The sequence below is a fragment of the Cyprinus carpio genome, chromosome A1 (genome assembly GCF_018340385.1).
Source record: "Cyprinus carpio isolate SPL01 chromosome A1, ASM1834038v1, whole genome shotgun sequence".
NCBI lineage: Eukaryota > Metazoa > Chordata > Actinopteri > Cypriniformes > Cyprinidae > Cyprinus > Cyprinus carpio.
The window spans coordinates 25,990,837-26,009,335 of NC_056572.1; the positions used below are offsets into that span (position 1 = coordinate 25,990,837).

Consider the following 18,499-nt stretch of genomic DNA (forward strand, 5'->3'; position numbering starts at 1 on the left):
TCTCCCACCAGGAGCAGGAGAGGTTGAGTAGGACATTGGTGTTTGGAGGCTGATTCAATCTGTTTTTAAAACAGTACAGCTCCAATCTGATCATTAAGAGAAATAACAACAGACACTGCCATAAAAGCAATTAAAACAACATACTGATAAGTGAAAAGATCTTTGCAAATAGTGATAGATAACAGTAGCCTCTTTCAGCAGGATAATGCACCCTGCCACACTGCAGGTATGAATTATGCCAATGCATTTATACAAAAACCTTTTCATATGACATAATTTTCCATTTAATTATTTGTTATCCTGTCTTTGAAAACTAATTTTTTGGTGATTTACTGTTTTCTTTATAAAATCATATTTCATAAGGTAAAGAACATTCTGTGAAAATGTAACATTGACATCTTTATTACTGACTGAATAAGACCATGTCAAATATTGAAATTATAGTGAAATTAATGGTTGAAATCAAACTTTGATGCTTGTTATCTCATAATTAGATTTTGAGATTTTGAGCCTGGATTTCACAGAGAGGGTCACATTTAGTAAACTTAGTTAATTTGTTACAGTTTGGCAACCTGGCATTTAGCATCCCTTCTAAAATTAAGTGCACCACCCTCTCTTTTAGTTCTCTTCTTCTTGGCTTAAAGTACAGAGAGATAGGCATCACTTGTCTTGCAGTAAAACTGATTACCAGAGATTAGCTAATCCTCTGTAGCAATGTGTCCAGGAAGTTTTTAAGATGTTCCTAAAGATGTCACAAACTGCAGTGACTTTTGGGGATTTGCAAAAAACTGCAGTGAACTTTTGGGGATTTTAAGGATTACAGCTTGACTAAATATTGTAATGTCCTTAAGGTTTGTGTGCACAATGAGTAAAAAGGTAATATGCCAAAACTCTCTGATGAGTCCATTCGAGTGCATTTGTTGGACTGGGATAAATCTTTCAGAACATCAAGAAGACTCAGTGAATTGCAGGACTGTAAGTATGGATAAATTTAAATATATACTTCATTGCTTTTGTTACTTCAAGTTGATGTTTTCTGTTTTCCTCATTGACTTCATTGAAGTATAGGGAAGACTGAGGCAAGCTGTTACACTTTTTACTCCAGCGAATGTCTAACTAATATATATATATATATATATATATATATATATATATATATATATATATATATATATATATATATATATATATATATATATACATATAGTGTGTGTGTGTGTGTGTGTGTATGTGTGTACACACACACACATATATAAATTAAGCTTATTTTATTTCAGCTAGTATTTCAACTTAGTTTGTTGCTAAGGTAACATTTTTCATCTCATTGTACTAAAATAACTAAATAATAATAACAATAGTAATAATAATCTATGTGGACATATTAAGAAAAGAAGAAAAAAAATATTTACCTAAATTTCAGATGAAAAAAATCAAAATATTAAGAAAAACTATAATAGTTATCAATGATACTAAAATAACCCAGCAGATAAACAGCAAATATTATAAATTATTCACATTTAAACATTTTAAACACATTTCTTACAACTTTTATAATAATGTGACAATTTGCCCCAGTCTGACATGAAACGAAAAATACCCTTGTTTTCATTAAATAGTTGTTCATTTTATTATATACTTGATTGAATGTAGTTTAAGCTAGTGTGGTTTTAAAGTATAGTTTAAACTACATATATAAGAAAAATATACTTTTGGAGTTTAACTTCGGTGATTGAAAATATCAATATCAAAGTTGTAGTTTTTATGAAAAATTACTTATTGGCATTTACTGTCTGCATTTTTAAAACTTGTCCTCAAGCTCTTTTTCTGCTCATGAGTGACTCCATGTGGCTAACTATGGTACTTGCATGTGAAATAAGTCTTTAAATCAAGCGTTTATTAGTCTTATGAGTGTGCAGTTAAAATGCTTAGTCTGTTAAATATCAGTATTACTGAATTGCCATTATTAATGAGCTCAATGTGCTTTTAGATGATCTGTTCTTTTCTCCCTAAATAAGGTAAAATACGGTACCACCCTAAAATGAATAGTCTCATATTATTGACCATGCTGTGGCTCAATCCCTCTGGAGCTGTAAGTAAATGTTGTTTTTGAATGATGCTTCTACTCTCATAGTAGTTTATATCACATCTTATAATTCTGGTGTGATGTAAATGAGCAGCCCTGCTTATTTAAGCCTTTAGAATGGAATCAAACAACATCATATGATACTTTATTAAATGACAATGATTACAATATTGTGAACTCATGTCATGCTTATTTCCTCACAGCTGTGCCACCGTCATAAACCCTGGAGCTCCTCTGGCACTGATGAGGTATTCTCTCAGCTGAAAAAAACCTTTTCTCAAAAAAACCAACACAATGTTTCACTGTTTATAATATCTTTGCTCTAGAGGATCTATGGATCCTATTTTCCTTGAAGACACTATAACCATGTGAGGCCTGGACCTCTGTTCCCATTTCTGTGGTCCCTGCTACTGCTTCATCCAGTCCCTGCCCCAGCCTCGGCTCCGGTTCCGGCTCCTGCCCCACTCCGATTCCAGCCACAGCCCTGGCTCCCACAGCCACACCCAGCCCCCCAGTCATCAGCACCACTGTCCGTGGAGATGGTCCACCGTGGAGCAGGAGTCCCTTTGGAGCCGAACAATGACATTAAAGTACCCTTGAGATTTTTAGTAATGCTTTCAATAAACATAATGAATATCACATATTTAACATGTTATTCAGTTGTTATTTAGAAGTAAAAATAACTTTTCCTTTTTTAAAACATTTATTTTCTTATACATTTATCCTCAGTTGGTAAAACCTGCATTAGAGAAATACATTTTCTATACACTGCTACTGAATACACTACATATTTGTGATCATTGCAGTTAACCAAATTTTTTTTTTTTTTTTTTGGAAAAATATCCAACTAGCTGCCCTAGCTATGTGATCAAATGACAATATAAAGCAGGCATTGACATCCAAAATTATAAGTAACAATAATTTCTGAATAAATGTTCAGTCATTTCAGATGATACCTTGGCAGTGTTGCAATGGTCAATGCGTGCAACTCTGAGGCATTATGCACTAGGTGTGGTGCAAGTGTCAACAGACCAAGAGGTGGTATGTAATTTTGAGATTTTGAGATTGCTTTGGGTGGGACAGTATGACTCCTGAGTCACTATACACCTATTAAACAGTCTATCTTATGAGGAAAATGTCTTCGGTCTTATCAATGATAGCATCAAAAATGTGTACAGACTACAGTCTTCACAATGAAACAAAATTTAGAACAATTTGATTTTTTTTTTTAAATGATAGAGTCTTGTTTTTTGCATATCCAGTCATGTTTGAGGAAAGGATTTTTCGTTAAAACTGTTGTCTGTGTCTGTATTCCTATTTTTGTCTGAACCCAACTTAATAATAACCGTTATCTCACCACTATGTGAAATTAGTATGGTTCTAACTGTGGGAATGACAGAATTATACTGTCATTAACTGAACTAAAGTGCCTTTTCAGAAGCTAACTTTGGTTTTGCTTTAATTAACACTGCAAAGACAAAATCAGTGAGAAGCAACCTCAGATGAGACAAACGATTCTTGTGTGGGTGAATGCAATATTGTGATTTACCGAAATAAACCAGATTTCTTCATTTCATAATGCTTACACACTATCCTGTTTCTACTGTAAAATGTGCACACTGTAAGAACATAAGAACTTATGGCATTCGCTTACAAACTAAACATACCTAGTTTTTATGATCATATTCATCTTTTATTCATTGACTTTTAGTATACACCTCAACCAATATATCAAATCATTCAAATCACTGTCTTAAGTGTTCTTTAGATTGTACAATTAAATTATCATCTGAGGTTTTATATTGTTGAGGTCGGAGCCTATTTCCCGTGTTTTCTGGTTGCTTGAGGAATGGACACTGTTTAAGTACCTTTACACCGCTTACAATATTCTGTTGTAATCAAAGGATTTTAAAGTGAGTGTTTGGCTTTTTTTATTGTCATGCAATATTAGCTATTCATTTCCGATTTTTCATGCTGTTTGGTACACATGTACAGTATTTACTATGTATGTGTATTAGGTATGACACAAATGAGGCTTCTAACATTGCTCGCATGCTTTCTAGCTGGAACATCTGCAGTTCCGGTGAGTCATTGATGTACACCCAGTTAAAACTTGATTTCTTTAGAGATATTTCAGGGTTACATTATAGAAATCATACTCCATTCATGGTAATTCATGCTAATTAATGAATGTTTATTACTTCTCTGTGTGAACTCACTGTTGCGTTAATAATCTGAGGTGCAGCAAATAGTGATATTTCATCATTTACAACACTAAATGCATCATTTAAAAGTCACCTTTCACTGATTATGTAACTTTTTAATCAGTTCTCAATAATCAACCTTTTCATAGAACCCCAGTGATGCAGTCCTCGGCGTCTGGATCTGAGGTATTGGTACAAGCCCACCTTGTGCCATTGCAGTTTCAGCCTGAATCTCCCAGAATGCTCTCTGGTCCTCAGCCACATCTGCCCACTCTGACCAATCCAAGGGCCTCTCAAACCAACCCCAATATTGGTCTCAGTCAACTTCCTGCACACTTTCAGTACTTACCCTATCCTCATTCCCAGCAACCACAGGTAAGAAACTTTTGCAAATTGTTTTTTCTGTGGAAATTGACAAAAAACCTATATATGCACTGTATTTTTTTTTCAGTTTTTCTATTATCGAATTCTTGGATCACAATCACGGAACCCATCAGTAAGAATGTATCCATCGTTCAGTGTAAATATCAGAAGTGTGTGTGATTTTATTTGTACCCAGCATGCTGTCTGGGTTCAGCAGGTTTATTCTGATTCGAGGTTCCAAACCCACACTTAATTAACTTTAGCTATGTAACCCTCCAGCAAGCCTTTATGTTTTAAACTGTTTGGTAAATTATCAAAAATATTTCGCTGGAGGAAATTTTCTTGTCTGTCTTCTGTGTGCCAGATCTGAAGTGTTTTGATTTATTGAGGAAACCCGCTGCACTCGATTTGTCCAAACAAAGACAGACAGCATAATATATTGCCTCACGTATCTGTTAAATGTGTGCACGCTAATGATATCTCTGTCAGCTCAGTTTGTCAGCTCAGCATATTCAACATCTAACAATCCCAAGAGAAGTCATTCAGTTCATTCAGTCTTTTCATTGAATATCATCACATCACATTTGTCAGTATCCTAACTCATAACTTGTACATAATTTCTCACATGCCCCTTTCCATCATCAGTTCTCCTATGGAGTGCCTGGTTTCTAGCACGCAACATCTCAACAATACACAATATACTGCTAATGCAGTTCCAGCTTCACAGCCATTAATGACACAACACAAATAACACAAGCCTCTAAACCAGCCTCAGCAACAACAGGTATCAACACAAACATTATATTATATTATATTATATTATATTATATTATATTATATTATATTATATTATATTATATTATATTATATTATTTTATATTATATTATATTATATTATATTACACTCAGAAAAAAGGTACAAAATTATATTATATTTGTAGTCCTCATTTTTCAGAGTTCATGTCACATAATTAATTAGTGACATAAAATAATCTGTATCTTTAAAAAAAAAAAAAAAAAAAAAAAAATATATATATATATATATATATATATATATATATATATATATATATATATATATATATTATCTCTTATTAATAACCTACTGAAGACCCCTTAACCAACACAGGACCTTTGGATTCAGATCATGGACCATTCATTTCAGCAGTCATGCCCACTGTCCAGCCTGATCCCCATCACAGTCATCCTAATCTAGTACCCTCTACATTCCCAAGACCAGAATACAAAGAAGCTCTTGTTCCAGTGTCCCCACACTGCTTTCTGATACTGCCAACACTTATATGTGCCCCTAAGATAAATATTTACTGCAAGATTTACACAAATATGCATTTTATATCATGCTAATGCTTTATATATATTGGGTTATGGCAGCATAATGTTAGCTTTTAAATATTTTTCATAGCAGTTCTTACTTTTTATGTATTTTTTGTAGGGCTGTCAAATGATTAATCACGATTAATCACATCCAAAATAAAATTTTTGTTTACATAATATATGTATGTGTACAGGGTATATTTATTATCTATATATAAATACAAACACATAAATTATATATTTAGAAAATATTTACATGTATATACATTTATATATTTATATTCTTATATTTTATATTATATATAAATATATTTAATATATAAACATAACATATTCTTCTTAAATATATACATGCATGTGTGTGTATTTATATATACATAATAAATATACACAGTATACACACATATATTATGTAAACAAAACTTTTATTTTGGATGTGATTAATCGTGATTAATCATTTGACAGCCCTAATTTTTTGGTTTGTTTATTTGTTACTATTTCTTTATATTTTATTCTACCCACAACAGGTATGACCTAAAGTTTTGACTTTGTGTGGATTAGTCTATAAGATTTTGTTTAAAATTATTTCTGTCTTTTGTACTGTGAACTATGCGTGTGGGCCTCAACATATGTATCTGACTTGTAATTAAATACGAAGCTCATTACAGCATGAGGCTCTTTCTGTGTTGCATACAGTAACTGTCATCAAGTGTCAGCAGTGTTAGTAGTACTGGAAAAATGTGCACACTTAACCCAGACAAAAACAAGCTGAGTGAATAACAAAAAAGATTATAGAATGCATATAAATACATACACAGATATATATATATATATATATATATATATATATATATATATATATATATATACACACATAATTTTAGAGTACAGAACATAGAATTACAATGTATTTCTGATTATTAAAGCCATCAGAACAACAGAATCGCCTGTTGGTAGAGGATCAGGGAAACCATCTACAGTTAACTTACATGAAAAAATTAAATAGAAGTAATTTATTAAATTCTGTGACTCATTTTTCAAAGACCAGTTTAGCGATAAATGTTCCTGAACAGTACAATCAATTACGATTCATGCAAATAAACTATTTAAAGAGAGAGAGAGAGAGATCAAACTTTTAAACAATACATGGGAAAAAAATACATAAAAACTTAAAAAAACTCGTTTCATAGATGACTTTGAAATCTTTACATGAAAGGCAACAAAGTCAAATATTTGACTTTCATGGGTGTTTGTAACCTTAAATTTAAATTCAGAATGAAATACAGAGTGGGTATATATTGCAAGAACCATTTATATTCAGTGAAAAATAAGTTAAAATATTGCTTAGGTACAGTGGTTGGTATTTATTGTATATAATATGATTTATGAATGCTCTGTCAGGCAGAAGGTTTTATACAGCTTAGACAAGTGTGAACAGTGCTGTCAGATATTCTGATTTCATCACTTGTGCCATAAATGTATTTTTTATTGCATTTGATTTATTTGTATACTGTCACATACCTCTAATGTATCGTGCCAAACTTAATATAATTACAGTCACAGCCAAAATTTTGCTTCGAGATAAGCGAAGATATATTCCTGTTTTGAACAGACATTTTTGTCCTCTATACAGAAACTTGGCTGCTCACCAAAGCCAATCAGATGCTGAAGTTACGGGCCTTTTGTTTTCAAACTGAATATAAGGGATATATCAAGACCTCAGTATCACAAAATCCTCCTCAACAATCCTGATCACGCTCAACAGTCTTAAACAAAGGTAAGGTAATATTAATTCAACAAATGCTCATCAGCACCTTTGCTGTTTGGGGTTGAAGGTCTAGTTCTAGATCTAGATCTAGTTTCCTGTTGTAGTTGGTTAAATTTAACTATTTCTTTCATAAAATGTATATTTCACATTTCATTTCAGACGTTATCATTCAACATGAGAGCCCTCATTTTGCTGGCATTAGTCATTGGAGTGGCCTACTGCGCTCCGGTACATCATCTACAGTATTTGACTGTCAGCTATGACAAGAGAATATGTGATGCTAATATTATGTGATACTATAGCTCTGACTTTCCTGTTCTTTGACACACAGCAATTGATGTATTATGAGCTAGAGTACAAACCTGTCCTGGCTTCACAGGTTAGTTTGGTCCAAACATTAAATAAATACACATTTATTATTTAAAAAGACTTAATTAAAATGATTCATAGCATATGAGAATATATATAGTTCATGTATAGTAATATATATGTCATATATGATAATACTGCAGTTTGGATTATATAAAAAGTGTGTATGATGATCTACAGGCTCTTCCTGCGGCTGCTGCTGCAGCTAGACCTTCTGAAGTTGAGATTGTAAGTATGGATATGTGAAATAGATTAATTTTTACCATCACTCAATAATATATTACTCAGACATATAATAAATATTATAATATTTTAGATTTAAAAAAAATATATATAAATACAAAATGTTTCATTAAAATTATATTTATATTATATTATATTATATTATATTATATTATATTATATTATATTATATTATATTATATTATATTATATTATATTTTCAGCTTTTGGCAGCTCAGCAGGCTGCAGCTGGAGTTCCTGTGAGTTTCAGTTGGTTTTTATTTCCTTTCATAGAATATTCATTATTTCCTGCTATTTTGGCACGCAGTCAGTGCTCATTTTGTCTTATTCTCCACAGGGTCAACCTGTCCACGGCTTCATTAAGCATGAGATTCCCCAGCCCGCAGGCAAAGAAAGTGTTGAAGTTGTATGTGTATTCGTGCTTTTTTATTTGTCTATTGCTACATGAAATATGAATCTCCAGCATGATGCCCCCATTTATTTCCAGTTACGTAGAAGTAAATTCATTTTCCTTTGTTTTCTAGCTGTACCCATTCAGCTTTCCTCAACCTGCTCCAGCTGCTCCAGCTGTTCCAGCTGTTCCTGCTGTTCCTGCTGCCCCTGCTGCCCCAGTACAGTCAAAATTAAAATTTGTGATATATATTATAATTTCACATATATATGTGGCTATTTGTAATTTTTTGTATTTTTTAGGCCCCTGTTCCAAAGGACAATGATGATGATGATCATGACGACTAAACCAGATTGGTTGGTTAAGTATAATTATAACTGATTTATCAATTATAATGCTGTAATGCCATCAGCAGAACAGTTTTTGCAATGGAAGATGCAACATTGTACACTGGTCACTCACACATAAATAAAATAAAGTTTATTAGGTTTTACAAGAAAATACTATTTCATTCTTTCAACGTTTTATTTTTAATTCAATGTGTTACTTGCCATCTCTGTGTAAATAATTGTGACATTTACTAGCAGTTCATGAATGAAAAATTTTTCTACATAATTTTTTTTAGTGCATACCGTGCAGCTTTTAGAAACATATATATTTTTTTCTTTTTAATTATTAAATGATTTTTTAAAAACATAAAATACACTATAGAAATATTTCTAGACAATAAGCACATTTCTAAAACCTTAATTTTTTCTTCTCTCATAGATGAACAGATAAGCTGACCACCAATTCTTGAACCTCAAAGAAACTGCTTGTAGTGTTTAGCAAATTGACTGAAATAATGTCACAGTCAATCAAAGGGTGCTTTCTCAGTGGCTTGATGCATGAGAGCCATAAAAATCATAGCTTTTTTGCAACCATGTTTTTAAATCTTGATTTATAATAAACCGTACAATCAATTCCTTGCCTCCTTGTGTTATTACTATTGCTGAACAGTTATAATGTTATAATTCTTACAAATACATAACAATTCCTAGTTTGACTGATAATAAACATCATCCCAAAAATGCTCTTCAAAACCTGACATTTGTTGTTGTTGTTTTTGCAGTTAAACACCACTAAGTTCATATAAAACAAAATAAACTCAGTTCCTATTTTGAATAGCACTGATATTTTGTACCTTGAAAATATAGCTTCAAAAACATAGGCTGGTGATATCAGCAGTTCCCTCGGCTATCATCATTATAATAATAGCTGACAGACAGGCAGACAATGTCTGACTACAGGTCATTTTCTCAATAACCACCTTTCTCTATCTGTGAGGTCATGATAAAGTCTAGCCGGAGAGGGATTGGCTAAGCGCTAAGCCAGAGACCAAATAAAAGCACGAAACATATTTTCCAGAGCTAGTGACTCTACTTGCAGCCAAGGTGAGAAAACTGGTTGACCATTTTTGTGCACTGTAAGTGGTTCTGTTTCTGTTATCATTCAGAACTAGCACTCCTTCATGGGTTTTGACAGTCTTAGCTCACGTCTTTGTTTGTGTAAGGTTGGTGAATCGATAAACATGTGGACATCTCTCCTGTGTCTTCTTCTGGCTGGTGCAGTATCCGCAGCACCAGTAAGTAAACATTAAACCGTAGGAATGTCTTAGTAGTTATCAAAGCTTGTTTTATGTGTCTAGGTCACCCAGATGCTGGAACTGATCCTTTTTTTTCCCCATGTGTGTTTATATCTCTCTCTAGCTTTCACCATTTTTCAATTATCTCCCTCATTATGGCAACCCGAAGCAGGTGGGGTTAACCACGCATGAACATTCTTAACTTTTCAGTATCCATAAACAGCATAACAGCCTTCGGAATCTTTTGCTTTGACCATAATCAACACATTGCAACCAGTTTCATGATGAAAATAGCTCTGTAATATTACACTGTTTGATTACATGTGTTTATATGATTTATAGGTTTATCTGATGTTGCTACAGAACATGCATTGAACATTCGAATTATTACCAAACTAAACATGTTCTTTTTGGGCATCCACTAAAATGAACTTTAACTCCTTTCCTTCGTATTTCAGGGGAATAATGGTGCTTTCCAGGGAATCCCATCACAGTCACATCCTGGTCTGAATGCTCCAATCAGCATGGAAATTGTATGATTTATTTTTATTTCTATTAGTTATTGCCTTAAATATAACAGTATTTTGTTTTGTTTAGTTTTTTAGTATAATTGAGATACTATTACAGGTTTCATTAATGAATGGTTTTATTTTTAGATTTTTTGCTTTCATTATTAGTTTAGTTAAAGTTTCAGTAATTGTGTTGTGTTTTTTATTCACTAAATGAAAACTAGCTGAAATAAATTAATTTTTAAATATTTCATTTCAAGTAACTAAAATAGTTGTATGGTTTTAGTTCATGGTACCACATATTTCAGATAACCTGAAAAAACATAGTGTATGTATATTGCTTTTATTAGGTTAGTGTACCTGATGCATTCAGGTTCATTGAGTCATGTTAAATAATCATTTATTAAATGTTATTAAATTAATGTGTGTGTATATATATATATATAATATATATATATATATATATATATATATATATATATATATATATTAAATGTAGATTACCTAAATAAACAACAATAACAACATCCACAAATTATAGTGTATGTGCTGTATAACATCCTAAATATATTATTATTGTTATTTTTTTATTTTTTATCAAACAGATTTTTCCTCCACAATTCCCTGTCAGTCCGGTAGGGGGAGCAGCGGGCACATCGGTGAGTCAGTAACGTTTTCATTTCTGCAAGCCTGTCTTTCCAAACACTTATCGTCTACGCAGCTTCTTTGTTAGGCGCCTCTGTGATAAACTCAGCTCAATCAGACAAATCAATATATACCACGTGTGTATGCCAAAAGAATAGAAAATGATTACTACTATTATTCATACTGTGGCATGACTCTCTCTCTCTCTCTGTGTGTGTGTGTTCTCAGTCATTCCCTACACAAGGGTTCATCAAGTACTCTCTCCCTAAAGCTCCCGGCAGAAAAAGCGTGGAAATCGTGAGTGAACAGACAGAAAGGCTAATTCAGCAAAGTCTAGAGATGTTTAACTACACTCTGTATAAAGTCACTTAAGCACAGTGTTGCTTTAGTCCCTGCTAATGTCTCATTAAATTACAGACATAATACTCTTATGCAGTGAAATAAATGGTGATTTTGTTTTTCTTTCTCCTCAAGTTTTACCCCTATGACTTCAGTCAGCGCCAGGTAATGATTGTTTTCTCTTTACATCTAAACGCTAGCTGATCCTTACAAATGTTGATTTTTTCCTTCTTCTTCTGGGAGTACTATAACATGCATATATATATATATATATATATATATATATATATATATATATATACACATACATATATATACATATATAGACTTACAAGTATTTTCTAGTAAAACATACTCTTGTTGATGTTGATAAAGATGTTTTTTTGTTTTTTCAGGACCCAACCCAATGTTCCCATGATACCTCAAATTCCAAATGTAAATTCTTGAAATTGCTTCGACATTTTTGACATTATATATATATATATATATATCTATATATATATATATATATATATATATATATATATATATATATATATATATATATGAACATGTTTGGGAATGTTTGTTTGAATGTGGTATTTTATATGTTTGTGAATATATAGATCTTCCCCTTCGATTTTATGCCACAGACAGTTCCTCAACAGCCACCTGTGGTGAGACAATTATGCTTTGAACCTGTTTGGCTTCATAATCACTTGCGCTTTTATTGGTATTTGCTGAAAGACTTGAAAATCAGTGAGCTTCTATTGCATTTTTTACACAGAACCCACCATTCCAGGATGGTCCTCCACAAGCCCAGGAGCCTCAGCAGCAAACTGAGCCGGAGCAGAAGGCTCAGACAGTACAGGTGTGTGTGTGTTTGAATGAATATGTGTGAGAAGCTAAAAACACAAGCCTCAATAAAGCTCTGATTTCACAACATAAATACTCCTTCAGTGCTGCATTTAGCTAGGATGTGTTTAACCAAAATGAGAACTTGCGAATGTTGTATGTCAGCAGCGGTTTTGCAGAAACAGCCAATTATGTGGGCCACACACTTGTTAATTATCTACACTTTCTTTCAGGTGTCTACCAAGCCATGAAGATACTGCTTAGGTGTGTCTGAATTGGATTCATTCATCTTCATTTTGAATTGCAACATAATAGTTTTAATATTAATATAGTTTTAATACAGCACTGTATAAAATCAATCTTTCATTCTTGTTTGACATATCATTTCTTATGCCTGCAGGGACATCTTTGAAGCTGAGTGGGAAAAGATGGCAAACAGCAGTGTGTTAAACTTTTTTGTCTAATGCTTTTTAGAATTAGTACTTTTTCTGGAATAATAATTTAAAATGAGCTGATTTTTGAACATGAAGAAGATGATTTACCCTTATGTAAAACAATTTTTTTTTAAGTTCTATATGTGCATGGTATACAGTTTGAAATGTGCTGTTTTGGCTTCATTCTGATGTGAGAAAATTATACCTTAACTGAATATCAAACAAATGTCAATTCTGAATATTTTATCATGTAGGCCTTTTGTGAGTAGTGTTTCAGTAATAAAGTCGATTAAACAAAACTTTATTTTTATCTGCACTTTTTATCCGATTGCCAGCTGTTACAAAACAGGAGGTGAAATATGTACTGCATACTTATTTATTAAAATAATACAAAATATATATATTTTCAACATTTCAAAGGACCCCTCCAGGGATAAAGTGAAATATTTTGCACCTACACCATTCTGCAGTACAATAAACATGATACAGCATGATCAGAATCATTAAATTCATGCTCGTTAAAACTTTAGTAGAGCAAAGACTTTGTTAGGCCACATTCAGCCTCAAGGAAGTTTAAAGATGTGTGAATATCAAATAAGAGAATTATTTAATATGCTCATAAAAACAACACTGAGAGAGCTTAAAGAGTAAACTATAAGAAGTTTTGCAGTTTCTACATGCCAGGTCATCGGGAATTCTAATGGTCTTCTTACATGCATGCAGAAATAAAGAAGCACTCACAAAGTAATAGACCTACAGTACATTAGCAATTAATCTATTCCTTTATATTTGCTCTGAGATACAGTATGTTGGTGCGTTGGGCAACAACATTTAACGAGATTTTGAGACAGAGTTTGGTCATTATCATAACATGGTTTAATTAGCTCTGCAATTTTTATTCAATTCTAATCACACACACACACACACACACACACATATATATTCTATGATATTTGATCATTCTCAGCTCTACAAATATTTTTTGTAGTCTAAAAGATGCCATATGTGTAATATCATATGATTTTAGATACAGTTATTTTGTTACTTTAACTATGTCTATCAGATTGAACTCATACCCATAAATTTAGTTCTGTCAGTCATGTTAATACTTTTGCCTTAAAATTTTAGTTTACAGTTTTTTTTCTTTCTATGGAGAAAAGGGTTTTATTTTGCGATAATAATTGCATTATCGTGATTATTAGAAGACTATTAAATAAGTAAATGTACATTAGATATTGAATCTTGGGAAATAATGAATTCTAAATTATTTATTATACGAAAACATTTTACCACCAAATACTATGATTGGCAAGATGTTTCAGATAAAACAATTTAAATTAATAAAAAATGAATAAAAAAGACTGGCCTTAACGTTTGGGAATCAATAACAGGTTAAAAAAAATGTAAAACTACAGTTGAAGGTTCTAGAGTTAAAAAAATGTGTGTTAAAACGTATAAATCTAGTCTTTTGAAAAACCAGAAAGATGAAATTTGACCCTGGGGAAACATCTTCAAATGTATCTTGTCTATAAGAATGACTGAATGGGAGCCAGAGTATATGTCCTCTCTTGCCTGAATCTTTTGAGCTCAGCAAATGGATATCTATAAACATTTTATGTTCGCATTCTTTATCAGATGGAAGACAACCTGGATGTGGATTCCCTAAAGCATAAGGCATCTCAGCCCCTGTAATGCTCCAAAGCATAGAGTGAGGGAAAAAACGCAGACGACAAAAACAACACTAACTGTGGTCACAACAATGAGGAGACAAAAGATCTGCCCCAAATGAATCAGCATGAAATGGTGGATTAAGTCTGTAATTAAGAGGTCAGAAGAATGTGTAATATAAGCTTAATTGTGAAGATCTGTTTTAATTAGATCGATTATTTCGGCAGGCACCATCAAGTCTCTCATGCGAAAAGGGGCCCTTTACAAGTGATATATATCCAAACTTCACCCTCAAACACCACAGACAGACAGCCCTCCTGTCTGGAGGATTGGGAAGATAATTTAATTTTTCTTCTGTCTTTTCGAAGAACTGTGCACCAAGCAGATTTTTTTACAGTGTATAATTAAACATAATGGGTCATTAAAAGTTTTAATTACAACCTTATTTTTTTTAAGAATATGGGCAAAAATAGATTTCCCTCTTTGCTGAGAGATGATTGGCTTGTTTCAGGATCTGCTAAGTATATATAGCAGCGTTGTTCAGTAGTTATGCATTCAACTTTAAACTTCAAGAAGCCAGCCGGTTGTCCTTGTGATTTTCAAAAAAAGGTAAGCTCTTACCATTTCTAGAGAGTTTTAACCCATGTATATGTTAAACTCTCAAAAATAGAGACTGCAAAATGAACATTGAATATTGCAGCAATGCTATCAAAAAATCATTTTGGGTTCTTCAAAAAAAAAAAAAAAAAAAAAAAAGTAAATGTAAGGAACATTTTAATATCCCAAAGAACCTTTTTCCACTATAAAAACCCTTATTTTTAAGAACGTACTGACAGTATTTAATGTTTCTACAGCTACACGTTTTGTTTGTTTTTCTTTTTGGACCATAAGAGCAAATATGAAAGCTGTGGCATTCCTGATGTGTTTGCTGGGCTCCTCAATAGCTGCCCCTGTAAGTTCTCGTTTCTCAGTTCAAGACAGCATAACAGTCTAAGTCTCACACATTTTGACATCTTCTTGTTGCTTTGCATAATTTAGGCCCCTGACAGTGACAGCAATGAGGTACGACCTCTGAGAGTCTATAGTAATGAATGTTAATGGAAGTATGGCCTAATGTTTTGCATACTACTTGCTGTGTTTTCTCTCTTGCAGCAGGCAATTATTAGTCATGCTAACACAGCACTGCAGTTGATGGAACTCTACAGAATGTTTGGACATCTGCGGCAACAGGTCAGTTCAATGGCGCTAAAGCTAAAAACATACAGTAGAGGCATTTAATAATAATAACATAATGTAATCAATGTTTTGCAGGGTTTTGGTGCTGTTCCTGTTGGTGCTCAACTGCCTGTATGTAAAAAAATTAACCACCTCATTTGAAGACTTTACTGTGTGAACATGCCTGCTTCATGGAACTGATGACATTTTGTGTTCCTCACAGGCAGCACTCTCAGCGCCCGCAGCGCCCGCACCTGTTCATGTAAACCCTTCTCATTCAAAATCATAAATTTAGTTCTGTCAGTCATGTAAAATTTTTAGTTTACAGTTTTTTTTCTTTCTATGGAGTAAAGGGTTTTATTTTGCGATAGATTATTAGAAGACTATTAAATAAGTAAATGTGCATGAGATATTGAATCTTGGGAAATAATGAATTCTAAATTATTTATTATACAAAAACAGCTTACCACCAAATACTATGATTGGCAAGATGTTTCAGATAAAAAAATGTAATTAATTAACCACTCCATTTGAAGACTTTACTGTGTGAACATGCCTGCTTCATGGAACTGATGACATTTTGTGTTCCTCACAGGCAGCACCCGCAGCGCCCGCACCTGTTCATGTAAACCCTTCTCATTCAAAATCAGATATCATATAACATTTTTGTGTTTTTGAGGATAAACAATAGCCTTTTGAAAACATTATTTTTTATATATATATTTCTCTTGTTACAGGCCCAGCCTCAGGTTTCACCTCAAGCACCACAGCAGGTTAGCAACATGCTATTGCCATTGTGGGTCAATGTCAGTCATGGCATGTTATACCATGTTATACCAGGTTGTACCACAGAAGGTTAGCAACATGCTGTCAATATTTTGAGTAATGATTTCTCTTTAGCATCTGTTTATGATGTGAAGCAGCATTGCATTTAGAGTACAACATACATACATTATGCATTGCAGTTTAGTTTGGTTTATTGAGTAGTAGCCAGTGGCACTGTAGCTTTTAGCATGGCTTTTTGCAAAAACTACAGAGTGGCAATACACTCTTTAAAATAAAGGTTCTGTGTTGGGGTCAATGATTCCATGAAGAACCTTTAACATCCAAAAGGTTGTTTATAGTGGAAAAAAGTTCTTCAGACTTTTAAAATATTGAGTGACACTAAGCAATTTCAGTTCTTTTAAGAACCATTCACCGAAAGGTTCTTTGGAGAAGCCAAAATTGATCTTCTTTGCATCGCTACAAACCTTCGAATCTTTATTTTTAAGAGTGTACTTAAGACTGGTAATACTGTAAGTACAGTTTATTGTGTTTACACTGATCTTTAAAAATTTCTTTCAGGGCATTTTCTTCAACCCCACAGGAGATGAATCAGATGAGGAAGGAGCAGTAGGTTATTTCATCTAGTCAAAATTGTTTCACACATTTATTAAACATTATGAGTTTCGTCCCACTTTTCATCTCTCGTCTACCCTAGCCGCAGTTTCGTGGGTTTTATCCTCCCTATGGCTACCAGCCTGCCCAGCGGGCTGCTCCTTTGAACTCAGATGAGGCAGAAGGAGCCGAGGCTGGAGCCGAGGCTGGAGCCGAACCTGAACCTGCTGGAGCCGCCGCAGTCGCTACTGCCGCAAATGAGATTGCACCTGTTGATATTGCTGTAGATGTTACTGTTGAACCTGCTACCGAAGTCATTGCTTCTGCTGTTCCATTCCTCATCCCTGAGGTACCGGCAGTCGCTGTGGACACTGACACCACTTTGGTGGGGCCTGATGCCACTGCTGGTGCAGACCAGGTGTTGGTGGCTGATGAAAACGCTGCTGCTCTGCCTGTGTAGTGAAAGAGATGATCACAAGCCCCTCCCTCATAACCAATCAGTCACATCACTGACATTAAGACCAAACTTCTATGGTATGAACATTATAGCACAGGGACTTGGCTAGACAGAGGGGTGTCTAACTGGCTTGCTTCAACAAAGTGTGGCACATTCTTGTTGTGTTGTGTGTAAAAATGTTTCCTGGCAGATGACAATTTTTTTTTTTTTTTATCAACCTCATTGTAAGAATTGAGCCTATACCGCTACAGACAGCATTACTTGTTAAAAGTAAAGTATTCTCTTTCAGTTTCTTAAAATAAAATGTCTTTTGTCAACTGAAATGTTACTGTGCAATACTAAATGAGTTCCTTTGGCTCAGTGGTAGAGCATTGTGTTAGCAGTGCAAAAGGTTGTGGGTTTGATTCCCAGGGAGCACGTGTACTGGTAAAACAATGTTTAGCCTGAATGCCCTATAAGTTGCTTAAGTGTCTGCTACATGTCAAGGCACATGTTGAGTTTTCATGTTTTATGGGGACATTCCATAGATGTAATGGTTGTTATACTGCACAAACTGTATTTTCTATCCCCTCCACCTACCGCTTACACAAAACTCTTCATTTTTAGATTGTCAAAAAAGATAATTCTCGACAACCAAAGGA

General features: G+C 33.5%; 2 protein-coding genes and 1 long non-coding RNA gene across 5 annotated transcripts; all 3 read left to right on the top strand.

Annotated features, from left to right (window-relative positions):
• The first annotated feature begins 7,627 nt into the window (after positions 1-7,627).
• On the top strand, positions 7,628-9,718 carry LOC109092477 (translation initiation factor IF-2-like). Its single transcript, XM_042721227.1, has 9 exons — positions 7,628-7,762; positions 7,913-7,981; positions 8,085-8,132; positions 8,303-8,350; positions 8,569-8,604; positions 8,703-8,771; positions 8,890-8,976; positions 9,059-9,112; positions 9,525-9,718. The coding sequence occupies exons 2-8, from the start codon at positions 7,928-7,930 to the stop codon at positions 9,101-9,103; spliced, it is 387 nt and encodes a 128-aa protein (XP_042577161.1). The 5' UTR covers positions 7,628-7,762; positions 7,913-7,927; the 3' UTR covers positions 9,104-9,112; positions 9,525-9,718.
• A 2,519-nt stretch (positions 9,719-12,237) lies between these two features.
• On the top strand, positions 12,238-13,424 carry LOC109096168. The gene is made up of 5 exons (XR_006154811.1): positions 12,238-12,308; positions 12,479-12,529; positions 12,640-12,723; positions 12,941-12,971; positions 13,108-13,424. It is a non-coding gene; the product is annotated as an uncharacterized LOC109096168 (long non-coding RNA).
• Positions 13,425-15,375: 1,951 nt separating this feature from the next.
• LOC109095750 (predicted GPI-anchored protein 58) lies at positions 15,376-18,011 on the top strand. 3 transcript variants are annotated; one of them, XM_042759779.1, is made up of 10 exons: positions 15,376-15,418; positions 15,664-15,761; positions 15,848-15,871; positions 15,962-16,039; positions 16,121-16,156; positions 16,248-16,286; positions 16,620-16,649; positions 16,762-16,797; positions 17,369-17,416; positions 17,505-18,011. In XM_042759779.1, the coding sequence occupies exons 2-10, from the start codon at positions 15,708-15,710 to the stop codon at positions 17,859-17,861; spliced, it is 702 nt and encodes a 233-aa protein (XP_042615713.1). In that variant the 5' UTR covers positions 15,376-15,418; positions 15,664-15,707; the 3' UTR covers positions 17,862-18,011. The 3 variants fall into 3 exon arrangements, with proteins under 3 accessions (XP_042615713.1, XP_018964969.2, XP_042615731.1); XM_019109424.2 differs by having other exon boundaries at positions 15,378-15,418; positions 15,701-15,761; XM_042759797.1 differs by lacking the exon at positions 16,620-16,649 and having other exon boundaries at positions 15,392-15,418.
• The last annotated feature ends 488 nt before the right edge of the window (positions 18,012-18,499 follow it).

Bases quoted from the DNA above. Each gene is read 5' to 3' on its own strand.
- LOC109092477 (XM_042721227.1), top strand. From the start codon at position 7,928: ATGAGAGCCCTCATTTTGCTGGCATTAGTCATTGGAGTGGCCTACTGC. The intron at 8,133-8,302 runs GTTAGTTTGGTC...GATGATCTACAG, and splicing joins AACCTGTCCTGGCTTCACAG to GCTCTTCCTGCGGCTGCTGC. The intron at 8,977-9,058 runs GTACAGTCAAAA...TGTATTTTTTAG, and splicing joins CTGCTGCCCCTGCTGCCCCA to GCCCCTGTTCCAAAGGACAA.
- LOC109095750 (XM_042759779.1), top strand. From the start codon at position 15,708: ATGAAAGCTGTGGCATTCCTGATGTGTTTGCTGGGCTCCTCAATAGCT. The intron at 16,157-16,247 runs GTATGTAAAAAA...TGTTCCTCACAG, and splicing joins CTGTTGGTGCTCAACTGCCT to GCAGCACTCTCAGCGCCCGC. The intron at 16,287-16,619 runs GTAAACCCTTCT...TGTTCCTCACAG, and splicing joins CAGCGCCCGCACCTGTTCAT to GCAGCACCCGCAGCGCCCGC.